Raw genomic sequence first — 26,208 nt, 5'->3', positions numbered from 1 at the left:
TATACCAGAAGACGATTCTATGTAAAGCAGATGCATGTGCTTAAAGATTAGACCTGTTCTCTTGCTGATCTCCTAACATTAGAGTTTGTCTACTTCATCAAGATAATACCACTGTAGTATTACGTAACTGTATGGGTAAATTATAACTTAGCATTTTTCATGTCAATCACTACACATTAGCCCATCTGCTTTTATGTATTTCTATGAGGAACCTCTAAAAGTGGTGCTTTAAGGAGCAGTTTTATCATCTAACATGAGTAGTAGCTTGTTAAAAACAAGTTTAGCTTAATAGCAAATATTCTTGTATTCTTTAGCACCAATAAATAGTTTGATTGTGCATGTAAATGTAAAACATTAAATTGCCATTTTTAAGTGCAGTTCTTGTTCAAACTTAGTCTAGGAAAAATGTCTGAAGTATTTAAAGGTAAATTCTTTGTTATAAAAATAAGTCTAAAGGGTTTTCTACAGTTAATGGTAAGCTATGGAGAATTCTTTCATATCTACAGGAGCTTTGAGTGGCTTACTAAATAGCTTATAATCCTTACATAGCAGCACATATCCTTCATGCATTTCTTTCTTTTGATTTCATAGTTATTAAGGGGTAGAGTTGACAGCTGACCTGATTGTCACGCTCTCATCTAGGAAAAAGTGTAGGAAGATTTGCTTTAGATAGCATGCTTATAGTTGTGTTCCAGACAAGAATTTTATTGTCTTTTTTGACAGCTAAGTGGTAAATCAAAGTCAGGAAGATCCTTAAATGAAGAGTCAGGAGAGGAAGATACTGAGAAGAAAAAAAGGGGGACATTTTTCTCATGGTCAAGAAGTAAGAGTTTGGGAAAATCACAGAAGAGAAAGGAAAATGGTGATTATCAAAATGGTGAGTGTTCACATTCCACATCGTTGCATAGTTGTTTCAGCAGTGTTTAATTCTCGTATTTAGTTTACTAAGCACATCTATCTATAGGTGTAACACAGGAGGAAAAGAAGCTGTTTAATCAGAAGGCCAAAGGGTGGTTAATATTGCTTTGAGCTTTATAAAATCAGGTACAGAAATAGATAAAAGTATGAAAATATTTAACATCTATTTTATTTACTTCCAAGAGATTATTATTACAGTATACTCTGCTCTCTGTGCCACTGATTGCTTTTTCAAGCAGAGAGCTACTGTATTTTTAGCAAGATAATTTAATTTCTTTACAGAGAACTTCAGGAGTTGTACATACAAATAGTGCTATTGCTAGATATTTAAAAATTCCTCTAACATTAACCTAACATTCTTTTTACCACCAAAGCCACATATGCATTTGAACACACTATTCATGTTTCCTATTAGGAAGTGACTTCCCGTGTTTAGTGCTTTCCAGCCTAAAATGAAGGAGGAGTCAAGAGTTGTGAAAACCATTATAATCTGTTGTTGTGTTACATGACTGTTCTCAAGAGTTTAGGGAAGACTTCTACTATAATGCACCAGTACATGGTGTCTAGAGGAAGACTCAAAATTCCATCAAAGCACTGGATTTAGACATTGTGTGGTCTCTGGTTTCTTCTTGTATGTTTTCTAGTAAAGTCCTAGTCCCACAGGATAATTTTGATCATGTGAATAGTTTGTGTTCTTACTATGCTCACATACAAAAATTCATTAGAGATGTTTGCTAAGATTATAGTGTTCTGAAATTGATTGTCTAAGATCATGGTTTTCTGACACCAAGCCTACAGTTTAAAAACATGTTTATATCCTCTGAAAATATAAAAATAGATAAACTAGTTTTCAAGTTTTAAAACCAATAGACTTCTAAAAAATATCTCAGGGATATAAAAATTAAATATAAAAATGTATCAGGTTGCTCAGGGGTTACATAACTTGACCAAATATTGTTTCAATTATAGTACCAATACTTGGAGTTTTTTTGTATAGTGAAAAAAATGATTTCTCTGAGCAGAGAAGCTAATGTTCTACAATAATTTTCTGTATCATAACACATAATAGAAATAAACATTTTTACTGATTATTCTTTCCATGAGCAGATTCTATTCAGTCCAATGGATTATCATACAGGCGGGAATCCCAAGGCTCCATGTCTTCGACAGCTAGTCTCGACTTGGTAATGGCTGACTCTAAATAATAAAGTGGGAAACAAGCGAAGCAGTGAATTATTAATTTTCTAAGATGTGTGAAGTAGTTTGCTTTAAGTAATACTTTGGGAAAGCGTTTTTAAATGATGTGGTTTTCTTCTGTTTAACCTGTGTTCAAGTTGCGTTAGGCTGATTTCTGTGATACCAGTGTGCCTGTTGTTCCTCCTTTTGTTATTATTTTTTTTAAAGTTGTGTGGTTTGTCATCGTGACTTAACTGCTCCTTTAATGTGAGAAGAGAGACAGGAAATTTGATTTTAAACCTTGCACTTTCATGTTAGTATGTATGGAAATTGTCAATGAAGACGCTGCTTCCTAACCATCAAATTCTGTGTTGACAATGTGAAAGGAATGAAAGGCAACATTAATAATTGAACATAATTTTATAGTTTTATTTTATTCTCCTTTGAAATGGAGAAATAAGATTTAAAAAAGAAAAGAATTTTGAAAAGGTTTTTGGTAATCATGATAAATAGACTCTGAATTGCTTAATGGACTAGATTATAGTAACTATTTAATTTTGCCTATGCATGGCAAAGTTATGTTTATTTCTATTGCAGAGAAGTCCTAGCTTAAAAAACAGAAAGCCCAACTGCTGTGGTACAAAACCCCCTTTTTTCTTTCCCATTCCAGCTGATAAAGTTACAGAGTTATTGGGATTTGGATGGGAAGAGGCAAGTAGAAAAAAGAGGAAAAGCACAATGAATAGCCGGAGAATGTTGAAAGTGGTATTTTTGTAGTGTTTTTAAGTTAATAAGTGAGCTTTCTCTTAAATTTTCAGATACGCTTTTGTTACTAGGTGATACTGTTATTATTCTGCTGTTACTGTGGAATAAAGGTTAATGCTGTGCCCTTTCCCCTTCATTGTGCTTCTTTCCTCTTTAATTGAAAAACAAAACAACTTGACCATTAAGTGATTTTTTTTTAATATTTAAATATGATGCATTTATATATATAGCATTTAGATGATTGTGAAAGAAAAGGAGATTTTGTTCGAGGAATCTGATGTCTGAAGGTGTTCCTTGTCAGTTAAGTGTTGATTCATAACGTGCCAATGGTGATTTTTACGTCAGTGGATTCTTGGGTATATACACTTAACTATTAGGAATCTAAATAAGGTTTTGTTTAGTTGTTGGACTTTTTTGACTGATAGTTCTGCTCCGTACCACAAGAATCCTGTAACCTATTTTACACACTCAGCAGTCTACGTCATCTGTTCTCACATTAAGATTTGTGCTGTGCTATTTTTGTCTAATGTTTGTTTTTCCTTCAGGATGTACGTTCATTTGGTATTTATGACATTCTGGAGTGTTTCAAAATGTGTTTGAAAGTATCGTCTTGAGTTGGTTTGATTTATAGACTGTGAATGCTAATATGTATTCCCAGTTTTTCCATTGGGCATTGACTGTTCTTTCCTTTTCTTGTCAAGTCTGAAGCCTCTAGACTGCCTGCATTTGTACCGGATAAAGAGAAATCCCCCAAGTACTGCTGTGTAAACCTTCCAGATGGTTCATCCAGCAAAATGGCTGTTAAATCTGGATTCTCTATCAAAGAGGTGCTGTCTGGGCTCTGTGAAAAACATGGAATTAACATAGCTGCAGTGGACCTTTTTTTAGTTGGAGGCGATAAGGTACTGCATATTTTTGTGCTTGCTTTTTTTCATAGTTACTTTATTAATAAGAAGCTCTGTTCTCTCAGTAGTAATACGTATTTCTTGATTCTCCCCATAGCTTTACATGTACGACTCTAGTTAGCAGAGGGAGAATTTTAGTGAAACTGCACTTGGAGTAACATTGCTTGTGTCATCCACATTAGAGAAAGCAAAAGAGAGTTTATAATAATTTCCTCATAGTAGTAGGTGAATTTAGATATATAGTCTATGTAGTTTGTCCAGGGGGAAGATTTAGAGTGTAGAAGTATTCACATAGTGAAATAGATGTGTGATAGTAAATAATTCTTCATTAAAGCAAAAAAAGCTCTATTATGCTGTTCAAGATGAATTCAGGCTAGAATTAAGGCATATGTTTTAATACTTAAGAAAATTTCCAAGGCAGCAGTACACCTTGGTAGGAGCAGTGTCCCTTACTCCAACAGGAGGACCTGCAGTTCAAGAGAAGCAGTGGATGTGAAACGCTCATTATTTTAAGTTCATGATTATGATCAATCTAGATGATCACAATGACCAAGAGTGGTATGTGTACATAGTTAGATACCCATTCTTTTAAATCTCCTAATGACTGCTGACTTCCTTTATTTTCTAATACGTCAACCTGTTTAATAGTTTAAGTTGAAGGATCTTAGCTTGTTTTAAAACACCAAGTTCTTGCTGGTGGCAGTGGAAGCTGAAGTGTGATCAAGGTCTCACAATGATGTTAATATTTTAACTTATTTGAAATTAACATACACTAGAATGCATGCATCCTATGCTAGTAATTTTCTGAGTTATCCGGATAACTTTTTTGAACCACATAGTTGTTTTTTATTTCATATTTTAAAATCATTTTCTTCTTTCTTTCTTCTTCTTTTCTTGACCTGTGCCCTGTAGCCACTTGTATTGCACCAAGACAGTAGCATCCTAGAGTCTCGGGACCTCCGTTTAGAAAAGCGCACTTTATTTCGGTAAAGTCAAAAATACCTTTCCTGCCATTTTCCATCCCAGCTTTTTGTAAGTGCACAGAAGTATACTGCTGGTTACCTGTGTAATGGAACAGCTGTGAATGCCTAGAAGAATTGTTCTGAATCTGGTAAAAATAACTAGTCTGATATTGATTGCAATGTCTTGCAATTAATTCACAATTCTGAGTTTCTGTTTAAATAAAACTGTAAGTCTCGGAGTGCACACAAATGCCTGTTTGAAGTCATGCTTGTTTTTAAGCACTGATCTCCCTTAATTTTAGTGGTATTTAAATGCTTTCTCTGCAGGAAATAGTGAAGCTAGGATACTCCTAAGAGGTGGTTCAGGTGAGGGGAACCAAAGTGAGGATCAGTGGGAGAAATCTGCATAAAGGAGCACTTCAAACTGACTAGAGCAGTACCTGATGAATTTTAAATGCTGAAGAAGGAAATTATCTGGTGTGCTCTTTTAGATGGAAGTGGAAGTTAGATGCCAGTTTAGGGACATTTAAATACTTTCATGATCTCAGTGTCTTAATTGCTCAAACTGGAGCTGATTTGTACACCACCATCACCGAAAGTTGTCCATGCCCATCCTGGGTAGTGGACTACTTGGGATACTTGGAATGCTATGTTGTGAGTTACTCGAACAGAGGGAAGAAATATTTTTCTTCCATCCAAGGCTGCAGCATGGGTATGGAGTAACTTTAAAGCACTACTGGGCCGTAATGTCTGGAACCAATGTCAGGGGAAAGTGCTATAGCGTGTATTTAGTTGGTGTGAGGATCACCGTGCCATTACATTGCTTCATGCTATCACTGTATCAGCTTTGGCAGGTGAAACAGTGGAAAATTTATTTGTATTAAATGAGCTTCTGTGCTAGTGAAGTTGCACTAGTTAGAAACTAGTGTAACTTTGATGTAAATTGGATTTTATATATCTTTTACGTTTGATGAGAATAATTCACACATACTGTGTCAATTGCTGTATTTCAGGCTGGATCTTGTTCCGATCAATCGATCAGTTGGTTTGAAGGCTAAACCCACCAAACCAGTAACAGAGGTCCTAAGGCCTGTGGTTGCAAAATATGGTTTAAATCTTAATGAGCTTGTGGCAAGACTAGTAAGTATCTTTTGATGTAATTCATGCTGTAATATTTTCTGTCTGGAGAAAAGTATGTGATAGTTCCTGTATTTTTTTCCTATCCTAATAATTAGGCATCATTAAAATCTGTACTTTTAACTACGTATTGATATAGAAAATGAACGGTAGTCATAACCATTATGCTTAATAGCAACTACTCAAAGCTTTAGTCTGCTTCTATCTCATATTCTCCTTCAAAATATATCCAACATCTGAAATACTAGAGCTTGAACATAGCATTTCTTCCAGAGCCCAACTCTTTCATTTGTTAGCCAGTGGAATTTAATTGAGATTAGTTAAAGCTATTATCCTATGAATTCCCATTATCCTGGGAATCATGGGAGCTGCTTCAGACCCACTTGGATGATGTTTCTGCGGAAGCAGGCTAACTTAACTTGTCCATTACTAAATACTGACTTAGCATTTCCTCTGTTCTGTTAAGATGAAATATCAGGAAATGAAATTACATTTTGTGGCATTTCTGGAGTGGTTGAACCACTTCATGTTTTCCAAATAGCTGAAGAACACTTCGGTAGAATGATAATTTCATGTAATGAAATTATAAAATTACAAAAATATGTTTAATTTACAATAGAAAATGATCTCATACTTCCTCTACAAAATGGTTGGCTAAACATAAACAGTAAAGATCCAGGATTATTTGTGTGTGCTCACAAACTGGATTATTTTGTTTCTTTGTGTCTTCTTTTCCTCAAATACCATATATGAGTTAAACTCATTCTAATCAAAGTATCTGAACAGAAATGAAATAAACACATCTAGAAGGTGGAAGGAGGACATATAGAGGTTACACTAAAATAGAAACTTCTCATTTTCTTAAAAAAAATCGAACTGTGTAAATTTGCTCTGAAAACAGCTTTTTCTCTTTTATATACAAACTGTGATCCGACTTTAGAATGGTGAGCAGGAACCACTTGATCTTGGTGTCCCTATATCTAATCTGGATGGTCAGCGTGTTATTCTAGATGAAAAAGAGCCAACAAAGGGTAGAGGTAAGGTGCTACAAAAACTTTTATTTATGATGTCAAGTCAGTTTAATAAACTGTACCTGCTTAGTTTCTTCTGTTGACACAATGATAAGGTACATGTGGTTAGATTTACATATGTAACTTACTCTTAAAAAAAAAAGAAAAGGATCACCATTTTGAAACATTGAGGTATGAATAAACCTGTTCTTTACTGTTGCTGTAAGAAATTTTGCAGAAATAATACTTGAATAGTTCCACGTACGTATTTAAGGCCATAGTTCATAGTCGTTTTAATGAGAATATAATGCCATCTTCTGTGATTTTGGCAATTAAGTAAAAAGAAACATTTTGTATGAGTAAGATGGGTGTAGTTTGTGCAGCAGCTCTGTGTTCTGCTATGATAAGCCCCCTGCTCATGCAAGAAAGTAGCAGAGACTATGTTTATGGTTTCAAGTGTTTGAATTTGGAGATAACTCTAGAAATGATATAATTTGTTATTTCTGTGGACAAAGGCATTTGAAAAATTATATATTGATCAACTTCAGAACAGCTGACAATCTTTTGCCACAGTTAACATGCTAGATTAATGTAAGTGGCCTTGAGAGTAAAGACTCAGTTTCATTAGAACATAGATGTAGAATATACTGTTTTAGCAATGAAATTGTATGTGGCTAAATTAAATTGACTTTATGCAGAGATCCTCTTTGAAGAAAATCTATGAGAATAAATTTGAAGGTATTTCTTGAGGAACAGCAGGTTTGTCATTTTTCTAGGACACAAAATCAATCGCCGTTTCGACAAAAAAAAAGTTATCAATCTAAATACTCTCAAGGATAATTAATTTATGGAATATAAATATAATTGTAATCCTATGTGCTGCCAGCTATCATTAAAGCTTAAGTCATAGGCTTTCATAGGATTGTTCTAGTATGTGGCTGATTGTGTGGCATTTAGCAGTGACAAAGGGCCATGATTGGAGAATTCTGAACATGACTTTTCAGTGGCCTTTTTTGGTGATTTTTCTTTTAAGCTTGTTTAAATTGGATTATCTAAATTTAAGAATTGGAGACTGAATTTGAAATTGAGATTTGAAACCTATTTCATCTAAATTAACAGTAAATTTAGGAGAATCTAAATGAAACTTCAGAATCATTATACTTTGAAAGTATTTCTAGTCTAAGGAGAATTTAAAGGTGAGAAGGAGATTCTTGTAGGTTTTAACAGAAAAGTGTCAGGGGTATCAGCTGTGATCACTGTTTTCTTAGTATACTTTCGTGAAATATTAAAACAAAAAGTCTGTTTTGTGCATGATTGTCACTTAAATGTTACTTTGGGAAATTATTAATTTGTAGTTATAGAAGAAATGTTTATGTTTAGTGTTTACAGATAAACAAAAAGGTGCATCAGTAAAACAGAGTGCAACTGTAACTACTTCAAGAAATCAAGTATCTACTGTAAGTCTTCTGCAATGATTTTTGTCCCTCAGTTCATCTTTCGTTTCCTTCTGGAACTGTATGCTGAAAGTTGCATTTATCCATGATTTTGAATCAGCCAGATTGTGTGACAAGATAGAGCATAGCTGTAATTCATCTGGGATATTTCCACTGTCAATAGCATTTATTGAGAGAACTTCTGTATTTGTGATGAATCCAATATCTTTATCTGTTTTGTATTATTTATTTATTTTGGCATCTCACAAGTATTTAAAAATGATTGAGTTACTCTGAAAGGATGATTCTGTAATGCGATTTTTTCAAAGTAAACAATGTTATATTATTTATGTGTTTTTGGCCAGTGTTAAGCCAACTGTGTTTTTGCAGTAATCAAGATTGAACTAAGACATTGTGGTGGTGTTTTCAAAATAATGTTTTATTTGCTTAGAGTATAATATGAACCTATTGATATAGCCTAAATGTAAGTAGTATACCTTAACTTTCCTTCTGATACAGGGAGAGGGAAGAACTCTAGGAAAGTCTAATTCTATCAAAATGAAAGGAGAAAATGGAAAAAATGCTAGGGAAGTCCGGCTGTCAAAGAGAGAAGAATCTATTGCAAAGATTGGGAAAAAAAAAAGTCAGAAAATAAATTTGGATGAAGCAGAGGGTATGTGAATTTTATATAGCTTATGTAATGACATAAATAATCTTGGAAAAAGTAGAATTTTATGTCTGTGTAGGAAAAAGTATTGTGTATTTAATACTGCATTTTGAAAACCAGTCATGAGCTTTATATTTTTGTTTTAATACCGTTTGAATTATCGTTTTTGAAGCTGAAGGTAAAATTTTAAGACTACATAAAAACAGATACTATGGTTTATGAAGTACCTGAAGATAAGCATAAGTGCCAAGTGGGATTTTCAGAAATGAAAGATGCCTAATTCCGAGTAAAATGAAAAGGAATCAGTTACTCAGTTGCAGCTGAATATCTCATTTGATGCCCTTTGCAACTTTGCAAGCTGTGTAGAAACTTGTCTTTCTATGTATCTTTACATAAAATCCCTCAGAAGTGAAAGATGTTCTGCACAATTGTGTGGACCCTAGCTTACTTAGATAACAGTTTCTGAAATATTTTGCTAAGGTCTGTTATAGTAAGGGCAGTACAATCTGATGATGACTGTGGAGTAAGAGCAAAAGCTTAGCTGACATTCAGTAACTTCTCTGAAAAGATAGTTACAAGCAGAAATAAGGGGTTATTGATGAAAGCATTGGAAGTGAACTCATTAGAGATAGATGTTGATGGGATAGAAAGGAATAAAAATGATGTAGCAGTAGGAATCTTGACATACCACCCTCTGCCCTAAGGCATTAATTTTCATAGTTAAAAAAGAATTATCAGAGGATATACTTAACCTACATGTTAACGTTAACTAATATGCATATCCAGAGCCTGGTTATGCATAGTTATAGAGCAAATGAATATTCACCTATGAATAAATATCCACTGACTGGAATGAAAAAGAAATGCTGCGACTGATACTTTTATTGTAAAATAGATGTTTGTTAACATAAGTGTTATTACAAAATATTAGTGCATTTTAGATTATTTTCTGTTGCTTACTATTTTGTTAATTTGTTTTCAATATTTTAATATCTTCATTTTTCTTCCTAGGGCTGAGTAAAACATTAACATAATTTGAAAACTTCAGAATTCGAGGCTTTCACATTTTATTTTGAATTTTGTGAAATTTGTCCAAGTTTGGAAAATACTTGCACAATGTTGTAGACTGTTTTTTTTTTTGTTGTTGTTTTTTGTTTTTTTTTTTTTTAATGAAAAAAACCAAACAAACCCTGTCCTATGAAGTTTGAAATTTGAGAAAGGAACGTTTTTTGTATGACACGTTTCAGAAATGTTGCATGTTTTAATATGCATAGTGCCATTTTGCAAAACTTTGGCAATAAGAAGCATTTTGAAGCTTCCATCTTGGCTACATTCAGATCGTATGGCATTTGACAAAGCATGTTTAAAAAAAATCTTTTTTATAACTACATTTCAAAGCCTGCCAAGTAGGATTAGAAGATTATAAATAAGGTCATACAGATGCAAATGTGTGACTTTGTATTATGCTAGATTAACACTGATACTAATAGTCTGTGCATTTTTTGTAATGGCTCTTGCTTCAAACAGTGTTTCTAAGCTGTGTTGAAACTGTTGATTTTAATTCCTCTGTTGGAGATGGCATTTCTAAGTAGCTTTAATATTCTATAGTCTCAGTGCTTTTTTCTTGGAAAAAAAAAAAGGATATGCAGAGACCCTATATATTAAGAGTAACATATTTTTATATGATTGGTACCAAAGAGTTTGTCTATTGTTGCAATGCTTCTTTTTTGAGGAGTGTTATGATTCTCGGCTTATGACATATAAGTTTCTTGTTGCCAAGTTTTGTGGCTTTCTAGAACAATGATGTTTTACTATGGATGTTATTTATATATAGAAACATATTGAAGCATTGGGCATCATTAAAGACATGATCAGAAAATCACTTGTAATTGTGTTAAAAACTATATAAAAACCTCACCCCATCGTTCTTATCAACAGCTCTTTTGATGGTTATTGACTACCTGTATGCTACTGATTCATTGCACTGCAGAGTAAAATGGGGTTACTTAAGTCATCATCTGATCATGCTCTGTGATGATAACATCCTGGATTAAAACTACACCATGAATTGAATTTAAACTGTGATAACATATTATTAAACTGAGAAAAAAATAAATCTAACAAAGAAGTTTACAGCATTTTGAATCTGAGCTTTCAAATGGCAAGACTATTTTTGAGTTAAGACGGGTAAAATACCATCCAGAATATAAAACGTGAACCTATTGTTAATAAGAACAGAGCCTTGTTTTGTATAAAGAATTAGGAAAAAAAAAAGGCAAAAAACCTGTATGTGTACAGATTTATTAAATGCATAAAATAGGAAATAAAAATAGAAGATGTGTTCAAGGCTCAGTGAATTGCAGCTGCTCTAAACTGCGAAACTCTTACAATAGCAATCCTGATGGTCTTAATTATAGTGATGCTAGTGAACATTGCTGCAATTGAAAAAGTTCCTAATTAACACGGGATCTTATTTCAAGGCAGCATTGAAAGAATTGAAGATCTTCATGGAAAATAAATGTTCTGAAAATTTACGTTTTAATGGCATTGCACTTTCTGACAAAAACTTGTCAATTTTGGGTTTTTCCCCAATAGAATTTTTTGAACTCATATCCAAAGCTCAAAGTAACAGAGCAGATGACCAACGTGGACTGCTAAGGAAAGAAGACCTTATTCTTCCTGACTTTCTTCGTTTACCAGCCACTGGACCAGAACCATCCTCATCTACTCCAACAGGCCCTAAAGGCCTCAACAGGCAAGTTTCAAAAAGTGATGAAAAGGATGGATGCACATCACCAAGTGGAAAACAGGAGCCCATACAAAGCTACAGTGAAAATTCAGTTAAGAAAATGGCTTATTCAGAAAATAAACATAAAACTGCTTTGACAACACTCCACAGTCAGAAGAGTTTCAGTGTTCCTTTTAATACCACATTGTCTCCAATTCCACATGCACACGAAAGCAATGCAACAATATGGAAAAGGCAATCAAGAGAATTACAGGCAGAAGGCATACAGATGATAGACGATGAGAATGTGGCAGACTTGACTCTTGTTGCTGAAGGAGATATTAGTAGCCCTAACAGCACTTTGCTACCACCGCCACCACCACCACAACCGTCAGACATCAGTAAACTCACAGAAGCCAACTACCCACCCCCAACTCCTTTTGCAGGTAATCAGGAAAAATCTGGATATCAAAGATCCAATTCAGGTATTTCTAGATTTTAATAGTTGTCTTTTTTTTCTTTTTATGTAAAACTTCTTTTCCTTGATCCTGCTATAGTCAGTATTTGAACCTATTAAATTCTCTCTGCACCTTAATTTTTTTTTCTTCAAAAAAGATTTTCTTTGCCTTAGTCTGTCCTAACTGTAGTATTTCTTGTTGCCTTTAAAAATGTGCATTTGTTTGGATTTGGTATGTGGCCACAAATTGACACATGCAGACAAACCTTTAAAATACCTCTATATGCTATATTATTACATTGTTCTTTACCCAAGGAGCAGATGATCAGCATTTCGAGCTGCATAACACTGTTACACCATTGCATTCCAGATTTTCTGATCCATTTGTCATAATGAGATACATGATTAGGGTTTGGAAGTTTAAGGGCTTTAGAAGGATCCCTAATTATATTTTGGAAATTGCAGGATTGTGTATGATTAAAATCTGAAATAAATAAATCTTAATTTAAATATTGACTGTAAGAGAATTAGATGCTTTTAGTCAAAAATAAAAGTTCCACATTTTTTAGCTCGTATTTTGCTACCCAGGGAAATAGGTCATGATGCTTTTCCCCAGAACAGTCGGAGTGAATTAGCTCTTAGTATTAGATTATTTTCAAGAAAATATGTAATTTTTTTTGAGATGTAAGTTTCATGGTCTAGCAATATCACAGAGCAGTATTAGCCCAAGGCTGAAATACAAAATTTCTCCATAAACTTGGACTCCAGTTATAACTGCTATTACCAGAAACAAGAGTTGGAAGACTGTGGGTGTTTTGACATTGACATTTTACAGTCATTGTACTGTACATTTTAATGTAAAATATAAGGAGAGATATCTGTGCTGCATTTATTTTTGATGTTTCACAAACATATGGTGCCATAATTTGTATGATCACATTTCTTTGTGATGTGGGAATATACATTTTAATTATTTATCTTTTTACACAGAGTATTTGATACTGTTCTTTATCTGTACGGTTGATGATTTGTAAATAACTTCTTTGATTGTTGGATGCTTATAAATGGCAATGCAAATTATTTCATCCTCTTGATATCTCAAACAAATTCCTTTGTTAGTAGTATTTGAGAAATGTTCTATAAGCACTACCAATTAATTTCTGAAACTGAGTATTGGACAGACTTGTAAACAGTGCCTACAAATACACAACCAGAAAATGTACTTCAGAAATATTGATGTGTATATGCATAGATTTGTGTTGGTGTCTTTCTGGTAATGTGACGAGTGTACAACATAGGTATCAATTTGCATTATTTTTCAGTGAGAACTGTTAAAAAAAAACAAAAAACATTTGCACTTAAAAAAAAAAACTTCATGAATTTACAGTATTTTAATGCATGCCATACATTTCCGTGTAACCACTGAACTGTAGCTTTCCCTTTTCCCACTTTCTACTTTTTACTTTGTAGAAATCTTTGTGTAGTTTTCACATGTATTTTGTATCTTTGTTCTCTCAGGAGTAATAAATTATAGACCTAGTTATGCAAACTGGTTTTAAGCTTTGATTTTCTTTATTATTTAAAATATGGTTCTCTTAGTCCTGGATTAAGAATGATTGAAGTTGTCTTCTAATAAAAAAAAATCAGATTCTGATACGTACAGCAATTGCCATGAGACAAAGTAGACAAACAGAATATTTGTTAATAATCTAAATATCAAAGGCAAGTGCTGTCTTGAGGTGCAGATAGAGGTCACATGTTAAATCTGGAGCATTTACACGTGCACCACGAGGCAGCTAAAAGAGATTTCTTTTAAATGAGCCTTGACAGGAACTCCTGAAAGGAGAGTCTCTTCTGTCTTTGGGTTCTTGGGCTGAACTTTATATTCGTTACTTTTCTTCGTATTTTAAACTCAAGCATTTCTTCCCTTGTCTTTTAGAAATGAACTGGAGATCTCAGTTCATTTGATAAGCAGTGACCAATATCAACCTCCTCATTTGGTAGTTGTGGATAAGCAATGAAGGGTTGAATGGGTGCTAGAGATATAATGGTTCTTCTCATTCTTGGAGATGAGTCCTACGTAACAGTACCGTGAAGTCTAATTTAAAGAATATGTATATACATGTACTTTTGAGAAGCTTGAGGTGCTGTTACCTAGGCCTCCCGAAAGTCACTGTTTTCCCATGTTAACTGTGGGCCTCCATGAAGTAAAACAAAGTAGTTCATGTCCTGTTACATTTTCCCTTTAAAAATCAGTCAGACTTTTCTGCAATAAATACCTAATATCCTACATTTCAGAATTTAATTTACAGATCTGAATTTTCATGTGTTCCACCGGGTATACCCTACTTTCTCTGGTGATGGTGCATTATTTTTTCTGTCATAGTCACCTGAGACCTTTAGGCAATCGACTGAAGTAGTTTTGTGAATCTAAAATATAGTTCCTCAGTGTTGTGACAAACTTTTTTTTTGGTTTATTTTGAGGAATAAAAAAAATCAAAATTATAGGAAACACCTTTCTTCTCCCTTACAATCTTGGTGCATACTCTAACTCTGTTTTACACTATTCTCACTGTTTTACAGGAACTGTAATCTACAAAAAAACTCAATTTATGGAAAGTTTTCTATTTTTGTGATTTCATGGAGTTTGCATGGAAAGACTATTAAATGATGTACAGTAATCATAATAAAGAATGCTGGAAACTATCTCCAGGCAGTAATCAATTTTTAAAAGGACTAAATCATTAATAGTGGGTGCTTTTTTAAGTGCTTTAATGGTTATCCATTCATAATCCTCTATCAATGGAAAATGTGGTTTTGATCGATTTATTACATTAAAATGGTATGAGGAAATGAGAAACAGTGACCACATAATTTGAAGGGGCTTTGTTTCAGATTGATGTGGCATGCGTGCTTGCACTGTATGTATGCATGTCAGGTTTGTATGTGCAAAATAATACTGGGGTGAGCAAAGCAGCCCCTTGCACACGAGTGTTGGGTTGGGGGCATCTGTCTGACCCCAGAGTGGTGGTGCAAAGCCAGGCCAGTTTCCCTGTAAGGGGCAACTCTGAAGAGTCTTCATTTGAAGATTGAGAAGGCAAAATAAATGATAGAAAGCAGACAAATTAGGGTTGAGTGCTCAGAGCTTTTGAGAATAATTTTTCAAATACATCTTAATGTGAAGTAAGTAGAACAAGTATTATTGTAGTATTATTTAGCTATGAACATATTATCAAATCAGTTTGCAGCACAAGAATTGTTCCTAATTCTATTTGTGTTACTCAGCAAGAGAAAATTTCTTTACTTTTGAATGAGCCTAATAGTTCTGGGAAATTTCCCACGTCAAAAATTGGAGCTTTCTGGATTGGAAGATTACTTCTGAGTTATGCTTAATGTTTCTACGTATAATGTTGCTGATATCCAGCTGTAAAATAAATCATTATTGTGGGGTGCAATTGGCTCGAAGTGATGCATTTCTTTCTCAGAGTGTTAAATTACTGATTTAATCTCTCTGGGCTTAATCTTTTTAAGTTGCTTGGTGTGGTCCAGGTACTTTAAATGCTGTCTATCAGTTTTCCCCAGGTGGTTAGGCATGTCCCCTATCCAGGTGAGAAAAATGCTTAAGAAGTTACAGTTAGAATTGCCTTTCAAGTGGGAAGGTATTTATTTGAGGTAGGTGACTGACTTAGAGTAGCAATTCCAGCAAATAAAAGTTCATTTAAAAATCTCTGTATAGATGCAAAATGGATTTTTGGATAACGTCATTGGGATAATGTCTCTGAGAAGAGTCTGGACAACACTCTTGGACATATGGTCTGGTTTTTGAGTGGTGGTGCTGTGTGAAGCTCGAAGTTGGACTTAATGATCCTAATGGGTCCCTTCCAAGTCAGGGTGTTCTATGACTATATGAAGAGCCAGCCAGGAGAAGCAAAAACAGGGTGAGCTCTCTACAGTAATACTTAAATAGTATTATTTAGCATTATTTAATACTTAAATAGTATCATCTTCAAAATTAGCTCGCTTCCTTTCGTGTTGGAAAGAGCTCTGAGGAGCGGAATGGTTATTACCAGTGCTAGGATTTTTCTCTTGGAAAGCTGATGCAGAAATAGAATGCTGGGTGACTCTCAGCCTGGGGCTGTCTATTGTTCCCAGTGTTGAAAAAAAAAAATAAAAAATCCCGACTGCTCTTCTTCATTATTCACAGAAGGGATGCAGGACACTGTAAAGAAGGAATAGGAATCAGATGATAGAAGTTGGATTTCTGAGTCTTTGACTATTTACTAAACTTTTCAGCTTTAAGGGTAATAAATCCTAAGTGCAATCAACTTTGTGATAGTTAAGGAGATTAAAAACTCACACATGTATCTTCAAGAAGAATGCAAAGTAAGCCTATTTTTGTAATAAGTTCTGTAGTCATGAATGTAACTGATATTTTGCATAAGTCATTATTTCACGTGGCATATTTTAGAGAAAATCCAGCAATGTTTCCTCTGTAAATCATGATTAGCACACAAATGAAAATATACAGGGAAAAAAATAAGAAGAAAAGGAAGGGATTATAATTAAAAAATGTAAATAATAATTTCTAGCAAAGGTCGTTGTCCAGTGGTTAGTTATATCCTTATTGGTTATGTGTAATTTTATAGAAGATAATTGGATTTAGGATCGATATGAAGAAGTACTCAGAGGTATCTAGGAATGCTAAAGACAGAATCTGTTAATCCCCTTTTAATCAGAGCATGATTAAATGGGAGAATTACATGTAGTACATGACAGAAATCAATAATAAACAAAGGGGAAGGAGAATTATGTTAGGAGCAGACAACTGGGAAGTGAGGAAGGCCTTGAGGGATAATTATTTGAAATACAAGCTTGTTTCAGCTAAGCAGCACAATACGCATTGTAGAAGAAATTAGCAAATTATCTTGCTGATTGGATGAAAAAATTGCAACCTCTCTTTGAACCAAAGGCATGCAGGCTGAAACCAGATCTATTCAAGAGCATGACTTACATTTGGGCAGTGAAATGAACTTAGTAATTATTGCTTGAAGTTTAACTGGTAGCCCTGCTGAACCATGTCTTAAAATCCCTTAATGGAAAAATAATGTAACAAATGGCAGATTAAATTGACTAATTTGTGTTGTTCAGTCCACTATTTTCCAATGTATTACTCTCAGCAACAATTAAATTGACTTGTAAGAAGTACTGATGGAAAAGCAAAATGAATGTTAACGATAAATGATGGAAGATAGAAAAGGAGGATGAATATTGGTAAACTGCCTTGGAAGTGTTCTGCTGTATCGTGCTTTGAAAGCATTCAGTTGAGATTTATTTCAGTTTTATCAGTGGAGGAGGAGAAAGTTTAAATTGCCTGGAGCTACTGAGGACTTGTAGGGCAGTCTGGTTCAGAATTCAGAGCTTTTTCATTTCATTTCATCTTGGACTGTCCCTGACCTTGAAGGGATGTATGGAGGTGCTGTAGCCATGTGAGATCAGCACACACTGTGTGCCTTGTTGGCTTTATTAATTATGTGGGTTGTTGTGAGTGGTGGTGGTCATACCAACACCACCTTCTGTGTCAAGTTCAGATTTTATCTTTCTAAGTGATGCCTGTGCTTTGGTCTTATGAATTCTTTTGAGATGAGAGCAGTGAAAGAATTTTTGTCCAATCTATGTTTCCAGTCCTAATGCTGCAAAAGTATTCCAGAACTTCAAGTGCAAAAGCAAATAGAAGACGAATGCAGAATGCAGTTACTTTGTAGCATAATCCGTTTCCTTCTATCATTGCTTGGGAGTCAGATTTCAAGGCACCAACACATGATGCAGTTGTTGTTTTATCATGAAATAGAGCTTATTAAGTCAAATTTCCTTAGGAAGCATTAAGCAAAAACTATAGTTAGGAACATTTATATTAGATCCGGTTTCTCCTCAGGGATATGGCAGTTAAGAGATGAAAGGAAGGAAATTTTTGAAGGGGAATTTAACCTGCAGAATTATAAATGTAAAGTATTCTCTTCCCTTCAGATTCATGAATCACTTGACAAACGTTGAAAAATAAAATGTTTTCAATGGTAACAGTGCATCAACCAGCATGGAAGTCATTTTTCCACCACATAAAAGGTCCATGTCTGGGAAGCCTAGCATTTTGAAATGCCGTTTCACAACAGTTCAGAACAAGAAGTGAGAGTGCCATTTGCCAGAGCAAAGCTGCCCGTTGCATGCAGCTTAAGGAAAAGAGTTGCTCATACTGAAGTAGTTTTAGGACATCAAGGGGAACACTTGCAGAAATGACCACCGTGAACATCCTCATCAAGTCTTAAGGAAAGAAGAAAATCTCTGAGCTAGCATGTGTTTGCCTTAGGACAATTGTAGTGGATGAGGGATGAGCAGTATCTGCCCAGAGTCCCAAATTGCAGAACACACCAGTGTCTGTGACTTTGGATCTGTCATTTGAAAATGACTAATTATACTTGTTGATGGTATGCGTGTTGGTATGCTTTCAGCAATAGCTCCTGAAAACTTTGGTTATTTCTTTTTACAAGAGTTATACGTGTTACAAAACACTTCAAACAGATTCTTAACTTCTTTAAGTCATTGCAGAATCATTAAACGAGCTCATTATGTTTAGATGAAAATCCAATCCTCTCTCTCTAATGTTAGAAATTGAATGTCTGGGAATAGAATTGAGCAGAATATCCTTTTTATGTTTCAGTAGAACTAAGAGCCATCTATACAGTAAAAGGTTTTGACAAGAACAATAGGATTTTAGCAAAGCTGGAATTTGAAGTGAAATGATGCATCTGCGTGGAATAGGTGTCTATGTGGAAATGAGATTGGAACAGTATTCAACATTCCATCATATATGAAATTCACTAAGAATGGACTGAAATATGAGGTTCAGAGAGCTCACATCCTACAGTGAAATTTGGACAACTGCTTGTATTTATTAAAAATAAAAAAAAAGATGTGAGTGGATCTAGTTCTAATATGTATCACTTAAGGGTGCTGAATTTCAGATCTGACAAATTATCCTGTAGGAAGTCAATCATAACTAGGAAATTTGGCAACTTGAATATAAACAGACCTAATAACTACAGCACGGAAATATTACCACCATTTGCATCACATCCATTGGAAAATGTAGGTGAATCTATAAATCCAAACGTCTCCATTGGAGTTATGATTATTTGATCCTATTATCTGCGTCTGATGGTTGATGCTGTTTCTGAAATTTCCAGACTTCTTATGATCTCATCTTTGCCTGGAATTTGGCCAGATGCTCCATTGGTATTAAACTACTTGGAAGGCACTGTCTTTCAGTATCTTGCTTAGATTTTACTTACTTTATGAGGATTATATTATATTTTATGTAGAAGAACATACATCTTTTTGTCTACATCCATAGAAGCAGAGGTGGGTTTTCCATAACCATGATGTTAAAATCAGACAGCTTTCAATCTAAACGTCAGAAAAAGAGAAATACTGGCAATGGAGAGAGGGAGATCAGCCAAAATGCTGCCCGATCATTAACCTTTCACAAAATGCAGACCTATGTGCAGGTCTCCAGTTTAGCAGCTTTAAACGAGCTGGAGCATATTACCAGGATCAAATGCACAAGCGCTTAGCAGTGGAGCAGGGGATTACCGACGTGATTTTGCTATTGCAGTCATATTGGAAATCAGACTGTGCAACTAGTGCTGTAAGAGCTAGGTGAAGTGTCTGACAAGTTGCATTCAGGAGGATGTAACAGGAGTCCTGACGAGCCTTTATTACTTGAGCTAAGTGGCCTTACTTCCTTTGTAAATATTTTGTTTTGAAAAATTAGGGAAAAAAAGCAAGTTAGTATTTTTCCAGTGTAGAGCTGCTCTTGAAATCACCTTCCTGTTTGGCATAGATGAGCCAAGATCTTTTCTACCCTGCCAGGAAAAGAGAAATCATCTTCACAATATTGTCCCTCGGTAGTTCTGCATTCTTCTGAACCAGTATTTTAGGTGAGGCCATCTGCTTTTCCTTCCCATCTCTGGTAGTGATTTATTAGATTCTTCAGAGGAATTGCTCCTAATAAAGCCATTAGTAGAAGAAACTGCTCCTAATACAAGCATATTCCTCTTCATATGAGCTTATGCCCTATGAAACCTGAGAGCTAAAATTGATCTGATTTTTGCTTTGTTCCCAGTAGGCAACTTGGAGGCCTCTTTACTCCATGTGATGCTGTAGTTCTAATCCTTCTGTGGCACTTCTTATCTGCAGTTGTAGAAAGACCTAGCAACCAAAGAAATTTAGTAACAGTTACACCTACCGTGGTGTTCCTCAGCATTAGTTTCCAGAGATGTATCCTGAGCCCTGTGAATGCCAGCTGAGTTTTGTGGAAACCTTGGGTTTGGTTCAAGGTGACAGACAGAGCTTTGGTACCTTACCACACCCACACAGTTCTTGCTCTTCATTACATTTAGTAGAATGTATTCTTAATAATAAGATCATGAGATGACTCATGCTCTCTCAATGCAAACTATTTGTTGTGATTCATCATTAGTACAGCTTTTTAGAAATGAGTATCCCTTTTAAAACAACGTGAGAGTTGGAGATTTCCTCAAAGGGCATGAAACAGTAGATTAAAAAGATTCAGATCACCATTCATTACAGCTCTGTACGATAAATATTTGAGAGTACAAGAATAGCATTCTGCACCACAGCCATGCAAACAGCAGTTAAAGCTGATGTACAGTTTGCTGTATGAAGAAGTAAGCATGAAATGTTAATGGAGGCCCATTACAGTTTAGCTGTAATTGTGTATGTTTGAATCATGCTGGGCTAACAGGGCTGAGAAAGCTTTTTGCCTTCTCTCTGTTGTTTCTTGGCTGACTCGTTTGGAGTTTGATCTACTTTCTCGACATGTGAAAAAATAGCAAGCACTACTGATGTGGAATATCTAAATTATTACTGGAGGGGGTTGCACTAGCTAAAGCACTATCATCATATTGTATCACTTAGAATTCTAACTTATTTTCATTACATAAAAAGTTTCAATCCCTGAGAAGGCCCTGCAGTGGTTTGGTTGAAACAATATGAAACTGCTTTTTTGTCCTTTTCATTTTCCTCTTTCTCCATTATCAGAAAGTTCTCAACAAAGATGATTATATTCATAATTATTAGTTAATTATTTTTCTAACAAAATCAGCATACAGATCACATTATGGAACAAACACACAAGATTTCAAAGCCAGCCTTGTAATTTAACCATGTTGTCGATACTCTGCAGTTTAGCACAGCAAACTGAAACTTTAAATCATCCTAGATGTATTAGAGAAAGATTAATCTCTAGCCAAATAAAATACTATCTCAGCAGAAATCTAGTGTTAGTGGCAGATTCAAACTGGCTGCACCTCCCTTTCTGCCCCACTGGAAGTTCTCTTTCCTACCTTCTTCACGTTTGGTTTTACATATGTGAGAGTTTTGTTCTAGAGGTGTACAAATTTACACCAAGTAGTTAGTTTTTAATGAAGTTACGCTAAATAATGCTAAATTAAGGCAGATCTATATTGACATTACATGTGCCTTTGAGATCTATCATTCAGTTGCTTGTTTGGTACTTCAGGAGATCTCCATGTTCATAGAGTTACAGAATGGCTTGTGTTGGAAAGGACCTCAAAGATGATCCAGTTCCAACTTCGTGGCCATGGACAAGGTTGGCAACCATCAGATCAGGCACTGGATCAGGTTGACCAGGGCCTCATCCAACTTGGCCTTGACACCTCTAGGGATGAGGCATCCACAACTTGTGGTGGGGCAGAGGAACATCTCAGCTGCAGATCTACCTTTAGGACCTCAGAGGAGGTTGCAGTATGGAAAATGTTAAAACCCAGAAGATACATAACTCTTCTGTTTTGTGGGTTTTGTCTCATTTGTTTCTAATTCTTCTATCAGGTGCAAACCACAAAAAGAGAAAAGATTCACAGGGGACTTCAGGGAACCCTGGTGAGCAGACGTCTCTCAAAGCAAAGGCCAACAGAAGTATAAATCCTTCAGGTGTGAAGGAGAGCCTTGGTAAAGAACTACCTGTGAACAGGATTATTGATGTGGATGAGGTCAAACTGGAAGACACTGGAACACGCTCCTGCGATGACTCTGAAGGGAACCTCAGCTTTGAAGGTTACGTCTCTGAACTGAGATCCTGCCAAGGGAGGATGAGGACTGGAGTTTATAGGACATCAGACCTTCCATCTCTGATTGCTGTCAAAAGCGAGAAGAGTAAGGGCACTGAGAATCAGTATAAAGCTACTTTTGTTTAAAATGCCTGCTTTTAATTAAGAGCTCTGGTATTTTTGCCTGGCATCATCAGCAATGGGGATATGCCTTAGGGTCATGTTTCTGCGAGTTTTAAGCTGTTTTCAGTACCCATTGCCTTCAATGAGCCTGCCAGACAGTCTGTTCTGATATGAGTTAGAACCTGTAGAGTGAGAAAAAGGTATTTAAATGAAAGTACCATTTTGTTCTCATACTGTTTATATATTTTCCCTGTCATGATTGTGTTGCACAGTGCAATTATAATAATGATTTCCTACCCCGACCCTTCTTGTCTTTAATAAAGACAAACTTACTTAAATTCCCCTACCTAAACTTTTTATTTAAGATGATTTCACTTTAATGTTCTGATGTTCTCCTGGTCTAGAGGATTCACTGTGTGCTCATAGACTTTTGAAGTAGAAGTAAAATCAGTTAGTGGTATGAAGAGATTATGATTTTGTCTATTGGATTATCTGACTGGATGTATGCAGTAAGACCTTTGTTACACAAAAAGTTAAAAAAAAAAAAAAAAAAAAAGAGAGGTCTGAATTTCCAGTGCTGGAAATAAATGACATGCTCCTGTAGCCACTGGTGGTGTTCCCATGGCAGAAGTGTATGTACTGATCACGCAGTGGCAGAAGGGCCATCCAGGTCCCTACTGAGCAATGCTCTTGGTGACTTGGCTTTGGGAGAAGGTGGATTTTTGTTCTGTTTTTTCAGTAGGTAGTTAATTGCCACTCATTCTTCTCATCTTTAATACTTTCAGTTCATCTTCTAGCCTTAGGCAGTTTTGAGAAAGAAAAGATATTACTGAGTGTCTTACTTTCCCATGTTCTTCTTTTTCTGTTTTCCCATTTCTTCAGAAGAGGTTATAAGCCTGGACAAGCAAGAGGGTACATGGAAAGTGCTGGATCTCTGTTCACCTCTGAAACAATACTGAGTGTATATACTGAGATCTTATGGTGGTTCACTGCTTTTAAATTATTCTGGGACACAGAAAGATGTATTGCATAGCTCCTGGGCTGCAGAGCCACACAAGGGGGCATTACTGTGATAATTTATTAACTTTTTTTTCTTTGCTTCTTCCTGCTAAGACCTACCAAGGATTGTGAAGTTTCTGAATAGCAGAGAATGCTGGGCATTGTTACTCAGATCCTTAAATCAAATCTATTCGTAATGAGAAAGAGATACATAGAACTTTACAACGGTAAAGTATGATACTTAAAGCTTTAAATACATGAAATGCTCCGGTGATATAAATGGACATAGCACCCATTAGCTTTACAACTTTGATTATTTTTTCCCTAACAAGCGATTTTGAGCTTATTGTTGAGGGAAGCCCTTGTTAACGTTAGGCTCAGCGCAGCGTGTGGCTGACTGAACGATGATATGAGCTATGAGAATGGCTGCTGTTTTAAAAACTTGCAAGATTAAAACCAGCTGGAGAGCCATGCTGAAGTCATGATGGTGTAACGATGTTGGATACTAGGGGAATTCACAATAGCGTTGTGAGGCTGTCAGTGCTTGATGCTATCTGAATATTCTTTCTCATGGCAGTGAACGAAACAAGCTGGTTACCCGAGCCCGTTTCCCAGTGCAGCCAGGTATCTGTGCCAGAGAAACACAGCTGGCAGCAACCAAAGCTGGAGTGGTAGTGGGTGAACAGGCTCGGGAGCTGATGCAATCATCCCACGGCGTGATGGGCTGAGCTGCCAGCAGAGCCACAGCGCAGTTAGTGCAGGTTGGCTCCGTGAGACCTGAGGATAATAGGGTAAAGGAGGAATGCTGCTGTACTGTACTGTTTGCTCTTTGTTGGTAGGGTAGATTGCATCCTACTGTAATCCATATCCTCCTTTCAGAACACTGTGACACAGCAGCAGTAGCTGCACTTGCAAGAAGTTGAAAAAGACCTACTGAGGTTTTCAAACAGGCAAAGTGCACAGGATCCAAGAGTTTGAAACCCTTCTGCTTGAGGTGGGCAGCTGTATATGCAGAGCTCAGGTAGGCACAGCTCAAGCACACTTGGCTCTCCAGCTTCTGAGCAGACTTAACTACTAGAACTAGCTAGTAGTTAAAGGTAAAAAAAAAATGGTACAAAATTACAGCATGGGGACAGAGTACATTTGCCCATAGGAAAACATACATTTACCATTGTCCTTTCACAAACTTTTGAGGACAGCTCTTACAAATTGGTCTTTCTTTTCTTTCTGAAAGCTGCTGAGCTGAGGAAAAAGCTGGAAAACAAAAAGGGAGTTTTTATATTCCGAGTGCAGCAAATGATCTGACTGTGTTGAGGATAGAAAGGGAATTTGACAGCATGGAATAGTCATGCTGCTTGCACAAAAGTGAAGGATGTGGAAGAATGGAGCTTTCTTTAACATAGGAAAAAATCTTGGCACAATGCCTGGAAATCCTATACAGAAGGGAACATGGGAAAAAACCTTCATCCCTGCACTGCACTGCTATGCCAGTTATTGAGCTATTATTTAAAACAATGACTTCTCAGATTATTCTTGCCTTATTACCTCTCCTCTTCAATATCTGTCAGAAAAGCAAAACTGAGCCTGCAGGAATCAGCTGCTTCAGATCGTAGAGTTTACAAGAATGGATGTGCATGGCCTGTCCCTGGCTAATATCCTTGATTTTGCTGAGGATGTTGTCCAGGATTACTACATGACCTAAATCTAATAATATAATTTTACGTTGCTTTGTGATTTTGTGATTTCCACTACTAATGACATCTACTCACAATCAGAAAAGTAGGCCAATTGAAGCACTCCTTGATAGCATAATCTGTTCTCTTGCCAGTTATTTCCTAAAGATAATCAAGTTTCATATGGCTTTATTTCCCTTTTATTTCTCCCAGTTTTCTCCTGTTGAAACACGCTTGGAAAGAGAGTTACTCTTAAGCCCACAATACTACATACATGGAAAATTTGATGTTCCTGTTCTTATGTGTGGGTGTGGGAGATCCACTGCCCTATATCAGTACTTGATCCGCAAACTGTAAAAAAGACCAACTCCAGTAATATCAAAAATACACTTAGAAAATCCTGCAGCATTCTAGATTTTATTTGGTATCCCAGTTCTCTCATATTTCACTTGTTGTCATGGCATCTGGGCTTCAAATTGAAGTGATTTCAGCCTCACAGGCTCCACAACAGTGACAGTCATCTTGTTTATTGTTTTAAAGGCTCTGAGTAGAATAGAAAATATACATATAGGCAAACTTGAAAAGGGACTTCCCCCTCAGGATTACTATAGCAATGCTCCTTGTCAAGAGATTTGTGATATAACAGACATGCAAACTAAGCCACTGTGTAGTTTATCTCTTGGGGACTGTGTGACAAATAACTGCTGTTTTATGAAGGCACATAAACAGGCTTTGCAAAGGGACTTTGCAAGAGATTTACTGCTCCATGGGAAGGAGCCAGTACCTGACTGCACTGTGCACTTTCTCATGGCCCTAAAAGTCTTCTGGGGGCTATTTTGTGTCCTTCAGGGATGCCAGGTCCTTCTTGTACTGCTTCTCCTCCTGAAAGATTTGGTCTTCTTTCTTGCGTTTGCTACCACGTGTGTTATTTTATTCCACTTCTTCTTATGCCAGAATTTACTTTCTTACCAGAAAACAACCAAAAGAGGCTCAGCCAGCAGCCTCCTTGTCTCGTTGGCACAGCCATATTTGTGAGCCTATTTATCAGTGGTGGACAGTGACAGGACAAGTGGGGATGGTTTTAAGCTAAAAGAGGGGAGATTTAGATTAGAT

At 35.9% G+C, this 26,208-nt stretch overlaps 1 protein-coding gene across 5 annotated transcripts in view; it reads left to right on the top strand.

Moving 5' to 3' along the window:
* The window catches only part of RGS12 (regulator of G protein signaling 12), a 78,558-nt gene extending 55,614 nt beyond the window's left edge, over nt 1–22,944 (top strand). For 3 of the 5 annotated variants that reach the window (XM_065735841.1, XM_065735845.1, XM_065735844.1), the window contains 10 exons: nt 724–877; nt 2,026–2,102; nt 3,561–3,761; nt 4,677–4,750; nt 5,740–5,866; nt 6,804–6,900; nt 8,254–8,330; nt 8,826–8,979; nt 11,569–12,186; nt 22,083–22,944. In XM_065735841.1, coding sequence (XP_065591913.1) covers nt 724–877; nt 2,026–2,102; nt 3,561–3,761; nt 4,677–4,750; nt 5,740–5,866; nt 6,804–6,900; nt 8,254–8,330; nt 8,826–8,979; nt 11,569–12,186; nt 22,083–22,447 — 1,944 coding nt within the window. In that variant the 3' untranslated portion in view covers nt 22,448–22,944. Of the gene's footprint in view, nt 1–723; nt 878–2,025; nt 2,103–3,560; nt 3,762–4,676; nt 4,751–5,739; nt 5,867–6,803; nt 6,901–8,253; nt 8,331–8,825; nt 8,980–9,984; nt 10,126–11,568; nt 12,187–22,082 lie in introns of those variants that run through there. The other 2 variants (XM_065735842.1, XM_065735843.1) reach the window with 2 other exon arrangements.
* The last annotated feature ends 3,264 nt before the right edge of the window (nt 22,945–26,208 follow it).

Source organism: Cyrtonyx montezumae, unplaced genomic scaffold (assembly GCF_038088225.1).
Source record: "Cyrtonyx montezumae isolate F1298 unplaced genomic scaffold, pur_monq_1.0 scaffold_2, whole genome shotgun sequence".
Taxonomy (NCBI): domain Eukaryota; kingdom Metazoa; phylum Chordata; class Aves; order Galliformes; family Odontophoridae; genus Cyrtonyx; species Cyrtonyx montezumae.
The sequence above is the reverse complement of the archived record's forward strand: the minus strand, read 5'-3'. Positions and strand labels throughout refer to the sequence as shown.